Source organism: Esox lucius, chromosome 19, assembly GCF_011004845.1.
Source record: "Esox lucius isolate fEsoLuc1 chromosome 19, fEsoLuc1.pri, whole genome shotgun sequence".
In the NCBI taxonomy this organism is placed as follows: Eukaryota; Metazoa; Chordata; class Actinopteri; order Esociformes; family Esocidae; genus Esox; species Esox lucius.
Window position 1 is genome coordinate 43,388,193 of NC_047587.1, and position 12,723 is coordinate 43,400,915.

At 42.0% G+C, this 12,723-nt stretch overlaps 1 protein-coding gene across 3 annotated transcripts in view; it reads left to right on the forward strand.

Moving 5' to 3' along the window:
* The window catches only part of b4galnt4a (beta-1,4-N-acetyl-galactosaminyl transferase 4a), a 456,187-nt gene that overhangs the window by 90,516 nt on the left and 352,948 nt on the right, over window positions 1–12,723 (forward strand). For all 3 annotated transcript variants that reach the window (XM_020044136.3, XM_034288228.1, XM_034288229.1), the window contains one exon: window positions 3,406–3,518. In XM_020044136.3, the coding sequence (XP_019899695.2) occupies window positions 3,406–3,518 (113 nt within the window). The remainder of the gene's footprint in view (window positions 1–3,405; window positions 3,519–12,723) is intronic.

A 12,723-nucleotide genomic window follows, 5' to 3' on the forward strand; every position in this document is an offset into this window, starting at 1 on the left:
AACTTAAGGCAGAAAGACCCACGAAAATAACTGAAGACAGCAGCAGTAAAATTAATAATTGCAGTGTGCTGATTTCCAGAGCTGTAGAATCTGTTACGGGTGTTGTCCACTGTGAGTTTAGCATTTTCACTTGTTTTGCTGTTTGCTGGGCGCTTGTGGGCGTGTTTGTTTGTTTGTTTCGAAAAGGTTTCTGGTTTTATCAATGAAGGAAGTTACATTAACAGGCTTATGTAGCAAGCATTATTATGATGTCAATCATCTTTCTTGAGCATAGGTAAGGATACGGGATAATTAGGTTAATGAAAACAAACTAAATGAATAATAATTCAAATTGTTCTATAGAAGAAGTTGCTACAGGGCAGTAATAGGCTACAGTAGCTATTATAGTGTTTGTGTATAATGACGACGTATTATATTAACTAGCGACAGTGGATATAAAAAGTCTACACACCCCTGTAAAAATGCCAGGTTTTTGTGATGTAAAGGAATGAGACAAAGATAAATCATGTCAGAACATTTTCCACTTTTAATGTGACCTATAATGTGAACAATTCAATTGAAAAACAAATGGAAATCTTCGGAAAAAAAAAACCTTACAATACCTTACAATAAAAACCTGGTTGTGTGCTACATGTGAGAAAGCTAAGAACATACTTGTGTCCTTGATAAGAACGTTCTTGCCAAGTGTCCTTGAGAGAATGATCCTGCAAGATCACGAGGACAGGGAACGCACCTATCTAGATTGAGATGTGTGCTTGGCTATTGTGCAATACCCAGGGATCAGATCATTTAAGCAGCGACATGAAAACACTGTCATTATCAGCGCAACATGTGATACACTTTTGATGTATTGTGTTTTATTTTAAAATTAAAGACAAACTCAAAATTAGTGTTTGTCATTTCAGTCATTCAGTAGGACGCGTACTAAAGTGCTTTTTAACGTAAAAAGTGTTATGATGCTATATATAGATATATTTGTCTACCTCATACCTATTTAGCCTCTCTTTTTCCTCAGCTTTTTCCCGCTGGTACCTTGTGAATTTCACAAGCATATTAACGAGCTACCAGCGTTTAAAAGCAGAGGTAAAAGATAGTCAGGACAATCGATTAGAGATAGATGTGAATGTATAGGAGGATGCTGATCAAAGGCACCTGATCCAGAGGAAGGCAAGGCTACATCATGTTGGCACTTGTCTTTTGCAATGTAAGTGATGGAATTGTAGCCAAACCATTTTACTTAAGTTGAAAACCTTAATGGAAAGCCCAACCATCTCATGAAGTAAATGCCTTACTGGAGTTTCTTATTGGCAACTGCTTGTTTTCAACACTTCAGGACTTAGACTTATACATGATGAAAACTGATCTTGGTAGTGGTCTTAAATAACACAGTAAATAACAACACTATCAAATAATGTAACTGTATAACATTTTGACTTCATGAGGCCTGGTTCAACGGCCAACACATCAAGGCAAAAGAAAGTATTAAAGCGTGGAAAAAGTGTATGCTTAAATTGTTAAATGGATTTTCGCGTGTGATCTTATAATTTCTTCCCACCTTCGTTCGAATCATGTTTTCTCAAAACCAGGTTTTGAGCCTCTATTGGCGTGGAAGTGGGGCTTTATCTGGGCATTGAATTCTCTCACCCAATTAGCCATGAATCACACCATTATAAGGTAAAAATCATAGCCTTTCCATGCACTGCTTTCCCAATGCAATCTGTGGAGAGATGTTGAAGAATTGTATAAGCTAGGCTAAATGTCTACATTTAAACAGAACATTAAACTGAACAAATGTATAACTAAGTCATGAATAAAACAAATTAATATGGTTGAATTTAGTTTTTTCATACATATTTATTTTCTTACAGTCAATACATTTGAGCTCATTTTGGCTCCATAGAAAGGCACTCAATGCACGTAGCTATTGTGAGGTTAAATCCAGTAAATGTGTTTTATGTTGGTTGTGCTCACACACAATAGTTGAATTTGCAGAACTACTGTACATTACTGTAGTGAGCCAACCGATGGCGCAAACTAAAACAGTGTTAAAGCACTACTTTTGGTGTCTCCCTGAATAATTGCTCTTTTGAAAATTTCATGCAATTGTCCCCTCCAAAGTTGATATCAGATTTTGTCCCCTGCATTGTTGATATGCCGACACAGGGATTTGAAACACCTGGCTGCGATGACGAAATTAATTTAGACTGGGCCATCTCATCTGTTTCTCAAAATCGTTTTCCTTTCTCTCCCCCTTATTCCTTAAGCGTACTTACAGTATATAAACCCCGGTCAGCCAGTCACTCAGTGTTTAAGAGACGTATTGGAAAACCATTAGAGCTGATTATGCTTTATGGATGCTTTCTCCCCATGTACACTTCCATTTAATCGCTGCTCGCCTTCTGCCGGCACACACTTCAATGTTGTGTAGTCTATTAATGTTCGTGTGTCAGAGCTGGAGTTTTTGCTCACGCATATACATGTATTTAAGAATGATTTCATTAATACGGATTTAGTTTTAATATGTGCGAGTCTACGTATATTTGTTTGTGTGCTCGTGTACCTTTGCGTGTGAGCGTGTTTCTGTTCTTTGTGCAGTAAGGAGAAATTTCGACAGTAATGTGCGCGGGACCACATAAAGTTACCCTGAGGTTTTTTTCTATGATTAGTTCGATAGCTCAGACACCACCCTTTTATTGCTACCCTTTCCGAACCATGAAGATGTTATGCATTTCTGAACAGGCACCGAAATGGAATACTATATAATAACACTTATGAACTCCACCTAAAGGTATATAGAAACACACTGAGGCTTGTCCGGCAACTTTTGTCTTCAAATAATTAAAGCAATAATAATAAAAAATTATAAAAATAAAACCTGTTACTGGACTGAATTGAATTGGGTCCTTACTCATTCTTCCATTGAGTTTGTCCATGGGTAATTCCAGAAGAAATGGATACATAGGGATTGTGATGATACCCCCTGTGAAATGGTGAGAGACACACCACACACACAAACATACGCCCGCCAATGAGGGTGGGTTGAAATCTTGGAGGCCCAGATTTCCTCCTCTTCTTCATCTTTCTCTCTTTCCTTTGCTATTTTACTTTTCTCTCTATCAACTGGGCTGTAGTTCTCAGCCGTGTCACTCAGTTGGGGATGAGGGCCTTCTCTTTTCCCTCTTGTAGGACAAAATGTCACTAACACATGGATGATCACAATGGTATTACTGTTGATACTTACCATAATAATATAATAATGGAGATGTTAATGATGATGATGACAATGATTATGATACCACTAACTGTGATGGTAATACTGCCAAAGATGATTATGACGATTATGATGATGATAGGGACAATTACGGTGTGCTCTACCTCTGACCTTTGCGTCTGTGTTTTGACAAGATGGGGAGAGGCAGACTGAGGGGACAGATGTCAGCCGCAAGAGAGATGCTCGCTCTTCAGCCAGCCACCGCAAAACTGAGGACACCAGTGACAGTCATGAGGACGATGCAGGCGTGAGTCCATTTCTCTCTTTTTTTCTCCTCACACGCTCTGTCCGTCTCACTGACTTTTCCGCTCTGAACACCACATTATTTCTACGTCAGATGTTCTACTAAATATAGATGAGAAAGTAGGTGGAGTTGAAAGAGAAGGTGCTTAACACTTAGCTGTTCAAGTCTATTTGTGTCAAATGGAATTTGAACTCTACATCAGGTAAGATTTGCTGTTGTTTTATTGATGTTGTTATAAAGGAAGTGGACAACCTATGCACAACTTTATTAATTATGACTTGCTGTCTCACACAAACCATGCAATATCCCTCCCCTTTCCCACACTTGATCTCTGTCAATTCAATGCAACTAATTTGAAAAGCTTCATTGGCATGGAAAACATTTGTTTACATTGCCTAACAAATAGAAAATAAAAAGGTAGTGTCATCAGAAAGTATTTAGACCCCCTTACCTCACCACATTTTGTGTTATACTTAATTTTTAATTAATAGCTTTTTTGCCATCAATCTAAACACCGTAACCCATAATGACAAAGCAAAAACAAATTTTTACAAAGGTGTGACAATTTTTTGAAGAAAAAGATGTCTCATGTACATACAAGTATTCTCACTTTTTTTTTTTCTCATCTTAATCTGCTTATCTGGTATCGGGGTCGCGGGGGCAGCAGCTCCAGCAGGGGACCCCAAACTACCCTTTCCCGAGCCACATTTGCCAGCTCTGACTGGGGGATCCCGAGGCGTTCCCAGGCCAGTGTCGAAATATAATCTCTCCACCTAGGGAGACGTCCTGAGGGCATCCTTACCAGATGCCTGAACCACCTCAACTGGCTCCTTTCGATCCAAAGGAGCAGCGGCTCTACTCCAAGTTCCTCACGGATGGCTGAGCTTCTCACCCTATCCCTAAGGGAGAAGCCTGCCGCCTTTCTGAGAAAACCCATTTCAGCTGCTTGTACTCGCAATCTTGTTCTTTCGGTCATGACCCAACCTTCATGACCATAGGTGAGGGTAGGAACGAAAATTGACCATTATTTCGAGAGCTTTGCCTTCCGCCTCAGCTCTCTTTTCGTCACAACGGTGCGGTAAAGCGAATGCAATACCGCCCCCACTGCTCCGATTCTCCGGCCAATCTCCCATTCCATTGTCCCCTCACTCCCGAATAAGACCCCGAGATACTTGAACTCCTTTACTTGGGGTAACGCCTCATTCCCTACCTGGAGGAGGCACTCCATCGGTTTCCTGCTGAGAACCATGGCCTCAGATTTAGAGGTGCTAATCCTCATCCCAAACGCTTCGCACTTGGCTGCAAACCCAGCCCACCGAACTGCAACCCCTCCCCACCCTGAGGTTCGACTATCTGCCGAACCCTTCTTTCCAGTACCTTTGAGTAGACTTTCCCAGGGATACCCCTGTAATTGGCACACACCCTCAGGTCCCCCTTTTTGAACAGGGGAACCACCTCCCCGGTCCGCCACTCCTTGGGCACTTTCCCCGACTCCCACGCAATGTTGAAGAGGCGTGTCATCCAAGACATCCCCTCCACACGCAAAGCTTCAACATTTCTGAATGGATCTCGTCAATCCCCGGAGCCTTGCCACTGTGGAGTTGTTTGACTACCTCAGTGACTTCTGCCATGGAGATTGACAATGCTTCCCCATCAGCCTCCCGCTCTGCCTCCAATATCGAGGGCGTGTTAGTGGGATTTAGGAGTTCCTCAGAGTGTTCCTTCCATTGCCCAATTACCTACTCAGTTGAGGTCAGCAGTGTCCTATCCTTACTGTACACAGCTTGGATAGTTCCCTGTTTTCCCCTCCTGAGGTGGCGGACGGTTTTCCAGAAACACCTTGGAGCCGACCGAAAGTCCTTCTCCATGGCTTCCCCAAACTCCTCCCACACCTGCTGTCTTTCACAGCAGAGGTCACAGCCCTTCGGGTCTGTCGGTACACTGCAACCGTCTCCGGAGTCCTCCGGGATAACATATCCCGGAAGGCCTCCTCCTTCAGTCGGACCACTTCCCTGACCACCGGTGTCCACCAGGGTGTTCAAGGGTTACCGCCCCTTGATGCACCTAAGACCTTTAGACCGCAGCTCCCTGCCGCAGCTTCGGCAATGGAGGCTTTGAACATCGACCACTCAGGTTCAATGCCCCCAGAAAAGCTTGGCCGGAGGTGTGAGTTGTAGATCTTTCGGACGGGGGCCTCCTCCAGATGTTCCTAGTTCACCCGTACTATCCGTTTGGGTTTTCCCGGTCTGTCCAGAGTCTTCCCCCACCCCCGACCCAACTCACCACCAGATGGTGATCAGTTGACAGCTCCGCCCCTCTATTTACCCGAGTGTCCAAAACATGCGGTCTCAGAATCCGATGACACGATCACAAAATCAATCATCAACCTTCGGCCTAAGGTGCTCTGGTACCACGTACACTTATGAGCATCCTTATGTTCGAACATGGTGTTTGTTATAGATAATCCATGACTTGCACAGAACTCTAACAACAAACGACCACTTGAGTTCAGATCAGGGAGGCCGTTCCTCCCTATCACGCCTCTCCAGGTGTCTCCATCTTTGCCCACGTGTGCATTGAAGTCCCCCAGCAGAATTATGGAGTTCCCCACTGGAGCCTCATATAGGACTCCATTCAGGGTCTCCAAGAAGGCCAAATACTCCGAACTGTTTTTTCGGGGCATATGCACAAACAACAGTCAGAGATCCCCCCCCCCCCCACAACCTGTAGGCTTAGGGAGGCGACCCTCTCATCCACTGGGGTAAACTCCAACATAGAGGCACTCAGCCAGGGGCTTGTGAGTATCCCAAACCTCGCCCGGCGCTTCACACCCTGGGCAATTCCAGAGAAGAATAAAGTCCATCCCCTATCCAGGAGTACGGTTCCAGAACCGAGACTGTGTGTGGATGTAAGCCCCACCAGATCTAACTGATAGCGCTCCACCTCCCTCACAAGTTCCGGCTCCTTCCCTCACAAGTTCCGGCTCCTTCCCCCACAGAGAGGTGACGTTCCACGTCCCCAGAGCCAGCCCCTGCCTCCCGGGTCTGGTCTGTCGAGGCCCCTGGCCTTCACTGCCACCCATATGGCAGCGCACCGGACCCCAGCGGTTCCTCCCATGAGTGGTGGGCCCATAGGATGGATGCAAGTATTCAGACCCTTTATTCAGTCGAAGCACCATTTGTGGCGATCATATCTTCGAGTCTTATGGGGTATCTCTCTATCTGCTTTGCACCCTTAGATTTGGGCGGTTTGTCACCATCATCCATGTATATTCTCTCAAGCGCTCTGCGATAGGATTAGACGTGGAGTGTCAGTGAACTGCATTCTTGAATTCTCCCCACAGATGTTAAATATGGTTCAAGACAAGGTTTTGGCTGGATCACTCAAGGACATTCAGAAATTGGTCAAAGAAATTCCTATGTTGTCTTGGCTGTGTGCTCCGCGTCATTATCGTGCTGGAAGATAATGCTTCAAGGAGCTTTGTTTAAATCTTCCTCCATCTTGACGAGTCTTCTGACTCCTGCTGCAGAGAAGCATCCCCATACCATGGTGCTCCCGCTACCATGCTTCACTGAAGACCTTGTTTTTGCCAGACGTGGTGATTTTCATTCAGATCTAATAGTTTGATTTTGTTACCATCAGTCCAGAAAATGATTTTCCCCATGCTTTCAGAATTCAACATGTCATATGCCTTTTACTCAGGAGTGGTTTCCAACTAGCCACTCTATCATAATGGCCTATTAATGGAGTTTTGCTGACCAAGTTCTTCTTGCCTGTTTACTATGTTTGATCCCGAAGATCAGTTCTAGATGGAGCCCCTCTGTCTTTCTGGGAACTTTTTATACTTTTTACAGTGAGGGAAAACATTTTTTTATTCCCTGCTGATTTTGTACGTTTGCCCACTGACAAAGAAATGATCAATCCATAATATTTATGGTAGGTTTATTTGAACAGTGAGAGACAGAATAACAACAAAAAAATCCAGAAAAACTAATTTTTATAAATTGAATTCTAATGAGTGAAATAAGTATTTGACCCCTCTGAATCAGAAAGATTTCTGGCTCCCAGGTGTCTTTTATGTAGATAACGAGCTCTTAAAGGGAGTACTCCTAATCTCAGCTTTTTACCTGTATAAAAGACACCTGTCCACAGAAGCTATCATTAATCAGATTACAAACTCTCCACCATGGCCAAGACCAAAGAGCTGTCCAAGGATGTCAGGGACAAGATTATAGACCTACTAGAATGGGCTGCAAGACCATCGCCAAGCAGCTTGGTGAGAAGTTGACAACAGTTGGTGCGATTATTTGCAAATGGAAGAAACACAAAATAACTGTCAATATTCCTCGGTCTGGGGCTCCATGCAAGATCTCACCTTGTGGCGTTGCAATGATCATGAGAATGGTGAGGAATCAGCCCAGAACTACACAGGAGAATCTTGTCAATTATCTCAAGGCAGCTGGGACCGTAGTCACCAAGAAAACTATTGGTAACACACTACACCATGAAGGACTGAGATCCTGCAGCGCCTGCAAGGTCGCCCTGCTCAAGAAAGCACATGTACAGGCCCATCTGAAGTTTGTCAATGAACATCTGAATGATTCAGAGGAGAACTGGGTGAAAGTGTTCTGGTCAGATGAGAAAAGCTCTTTGGCATCAACTCAACTCACCTGCCTATGACCCCAAGAACATCATCCCCACCATCAAACATGGAGGTGGAAACATTATGCTTAGGGGGCGTTTTTCTGCTAAGGGGGCAGGACAACTTCACTGCATCAAAGGGATGATGGACGGGGCCATGTACCATCAGATCTTGGGTGAGAACCTCTTTCCCTCAGCCAGGGCATTGAAAATGGGTCATGGATGGGTATTCCAGCAAGACAATGACCCAAAACACACGGCCAAGGCAACAAAGGAGTGGCTCAAGAGGAAGCACATTAAGGTCCTGGAGTGGTCTTGCCAGTCTCCAGACCTTAATCCCATAGAAAATCTGTAAAGGGAGCTGAAGGTTCGAGTTGCCAAACGTCAGCCTCAAAACCTTAATGACTTGAAGAAGATCTGCAAAAAGGAGTGGGACAAAGTCCCTCCTGAGATGTGTGCAAACCTGGTGGCCAACTACAAGAAACGTCTGACCTCTGTGATTGCCAACAAGGGTTTTGCCACCAAGTACTAAGCAATGTTGTACTAATTTCATTCATTAAAATTCAAATCAATTAATTAAAAAAAAGTTGACATGGGTTTTTCTGGATTTTGTTGTTGTTATTCTGTCTCTCACTTTTCAAATATAATTACCATTAAAATTATAGACTGATAATTTCTTTGTCAGTGGGCAAACATACAAAATCAGCAGAGGATCAAATACTTTTTTTAGATAGGTGTGTGCCTTTTAAAATAATGTGCTATCCATAGAATTTGCCTCAGATGGACTCAAATCAAGTTATAGAGACATCTCAAGTATGATCAAAGGATACTGGATGCATTTCACTTCAATTTAAAGTGTCATGGCATCAAATCTTTTTTCTAATGTGCATGAGATACTGTATGTCAGTTTTTCATTTTCAAAAAACTTCTAAAATATGTTCTTGATTTGTCATTATGGGTATTGTGTGTGCATCGATGTAAAAAACAAACATTAAATCATAAAAAAATTTTGTTCATAACACAACAAAATGAAGAAAGTGTCTGAATACTTTCTGAAGGCGTGGTATAATAAAGACTGAGAATCTTTAGTTACAGTAGTCTCATCCTGAGCATTATATTTTAATCAATGTGTTAGAAAATAATTGCAAACAAGCAAGTAAACATGACAAGGTAATAAAGGACATGCATATTGATCATGCTCACAATATTTTTTGCAATCCTCTGGTTGCCCTTTTCCCATGGCAACAGTACCCAAATCTTATTGCTTTGATTGCATGTCATAGTATTTTGCCTAACAGATACGAGTTCATTAATGTTTGATTCATTTTCAAAGTCTTTCTGGGTCTATATGATCTAAGGGAAATATGGGTCTCTAACATGGTTATACGTTCTGCAGGCTAGAAAGTGCATCTACGTTTCCATCTCATTTTATTTGCAGTGTGCACGTCTTTGCCTTTTCTCTCTTAATTTCTCTACCTTTGCATTTCACTCTTTCTCCATCTGGCGGTTGACATTTATGCTGGATGATACTGTGGATTACATACCATACTTATCAAAGGCTAATGGCGGTGAAGTATGTGCCACATAACATATCTCATGCCAGGTTTCTCAATCTGGGCAGGTTGTTTCTCATTAGATCAGTGGATTGACTGACTTACTTGTCTCCTAGCTGTTGTGGCTTCTACCTTGAGGCTCCATAGGGAGATACTAGACTCTTTCCACCTTTGAGAGCCCTTCTGGATCTGATATCACATTTGCCCTTTCATATGTCTCTCCCTTTCTCTCAATACCCTCTCTCGTTTTATCCCTTTCGATCGCTCCCGTCTTGTTCCTTTGCTCCCTTTAACGGAATTGTGCTAGTATGACGATTATCAAGGATGGTGATGGCGGATACTGATGTTGCATCATGGCAGACTTGGACAGGGATGGCTATGATCACTGATGGTAATGTTGGATGATGGTTTCAACACAGACTTGCCTGGTACTCCTTCCTGCCTCTACTCAGCCTGAGTAGTCCGCTCGACTGCTCGTAAACACACTCATGTTTTCTTCTCACTCTGTTCTTTATATCTGCTCTCTATCTTCACCACACGCAGACAATAACATGTGTAATAAAACCAGCTATGCCTTCTGGGAATAGGGCCTAACCACGTTTCACAATTCTCTCCCAGTCTATTCTGACTTTTTCGCAATTGTTTCGGCTTTCTCTCGCCCTTTATTTATTTCTTTTTTTGTCTCTAGTTAGTATGTAATTGATGCACACATGAAGTTTGATGTTCACCCAAGTGGAGAAAGGCTCATCAGGACCAATAATCACAACTCTAGGTCTTAATTATCATCAAACAGCGTTGCTCTGTTCTTTGTGTACCTTCCGATTATTTCTTCATTCTGCAGAATTACCACAGAGCAATGGGGGGGGTTCCAGTCCTTTACCATAATGAAAAAGAGATTAGACGGAGATGTAGAAAGGTGATTATGAATGTGAAAGCAGCTGCAGAAGCCATATATGATGTGTCAGTAGGGGTTCAAAACTTCTCAGACTTTCCCATCGTTCCCAGGTTTTCAGAAAATATGTCAGTTTTATGAACCAGACATGCTTGTGTTCTCAGTGGAACCAATATGGTGCCATCAATAAATATTCTTAAATGGAAGTTCATTATAGAATTATTTTTTTAAAGATCTGTGGTGTTTTGTTATTTTATTGCTGCATGGCATATTATAATGTTGATAATACACAGTCATAGCCAAAGGTATTGGCATTCTTGCACTTAATTCAAATAATAAATAATTTCTCTTCAAAAACTTTTGGTATCTACATACAATCGTGGCCAATAATACTCTCTGATAGCACTCTTATTATTGCATATATACTGTAATCCTCTGTCATATGCTGTTGCATTCAGTGGATGGCTTGCAAAGAAAGGCCTAGGTTTGTTTACCAATGGGGTCTGCTCTGTAACTATTGAGTTTCATTAAACTAACTTTAACTTTCTCTCCAGATTCCGATGACCCAGTCGTTTATTTTGTGTTGTAGCCATGTAAAAAGGTTGTCCACATAGCTGTGGAAAGTAAGGGTGCTGGAAGAGTTGCAGTCCCTCAGTTACATAAAATGACAGAAATGACAATGACTAGCTGGATTTTTGTCTGTGTTCCCTTTTATGGCATTTGCTTGGATGAGAACAGCATTAATGCCTGAAACATTTATATTTTCTTGTCAGCAAAGTCAGGGCCATTGACTCATGTTTGCCAAGTACAGACAGGCTAGATCACATGTCAAGATTTAAACTAATCTTGTTCAGACAGCTTAATTGCTATGGATAAATCAACCTTGCAGTAGCAAAATAAATGCTAGACTAGAAACAAATGCTTACAACTTGTGAGTGGATAAATAGCCATAATTATTTCACAGGTTTATTTAACATTGTGTAAACTTTTTTCCAAAAACCTTTGGTCCACTAAAGTGTGGGACTATGTACAAAAGGGCTTCAATTCCTTTGTGGTTCACAGTATATGGATTTAAACACCCTGAAATGAAAGATTACCTAAAAATCTAACCTCATTGTTTAATTTCATATCCAATGTGCTGGAGTACAGAGCCAAAATAACAAAACTTGTGTCACAGTCCAAATACTGTAGTACATATCCCTACTCCTCACAGGTTAGTCACAAGCATAATCCATCAACCAAACCACAGGCTATTGATGTCATGGCCATAAGTGATGTCAGACACTACCAAAGTCTGAGAAATTTTTAACAACTGAAGTCTAGTGCGGACAGTTTTATGGAATGAGCAAAGGATACTCTTGCTTCCATAAATGCTGCCGTCGTCAGAAAATCTATTTAACTCACAGCTTTAGGGAATGTGCTTGAAGTGATAAGAAAACTGCAGGAGTGGAAGCAGACATTTTTATGTTTGCTAAACCTGACATTTTTTATGCTGTCACTCAAGTAGAGGCTTCAGCCTTATGAGTCACACAGGATGTTTTAACTCAACTAATTCCTTTGCACTGTACTCATACTCTCGTTGCAGGAACTCCAATGAACAAATGCTTCCTAACATGCTATTGTATTACTTTATAAAAAGCTTCTTCGATATGGATATAATGGATTTATGTGCACTGTGATTGATTGTTCACCTGAGGATCAAACACACACAAACCCACAAGCAACGGAGTACAGCGAACCAAATAATTTATTTTTTTATATCACCCATTACAAGAGGCCAAATGACATTCTGATTCATGCACTTTACTCTATTTAGAGACATAACCATTAAGAGTGCACTTTTGGCATTATGTTCTCCATGGGTAAGTGTGTGTGTGTGTGTGTGAATGTGAGAGAGTGAAAGAGAGGGAGTGAGGGAGTGCATTCGGTCTGGGTGTACGTGTTTATGCATACATTGTTGAGTACATGTGTAGCTGTGTGCTGTGCGTGTGCTTGTTCATAAATGTGTGTTTGCTGTGCATCTGTAAGGTTTACCCCAAGGATTCCAGCTCTGCTGAACAACTGCAGGCATATCTCTCTCATCTATTATTAACACACCCATTTACCAGGTCTTTGTTCTAGA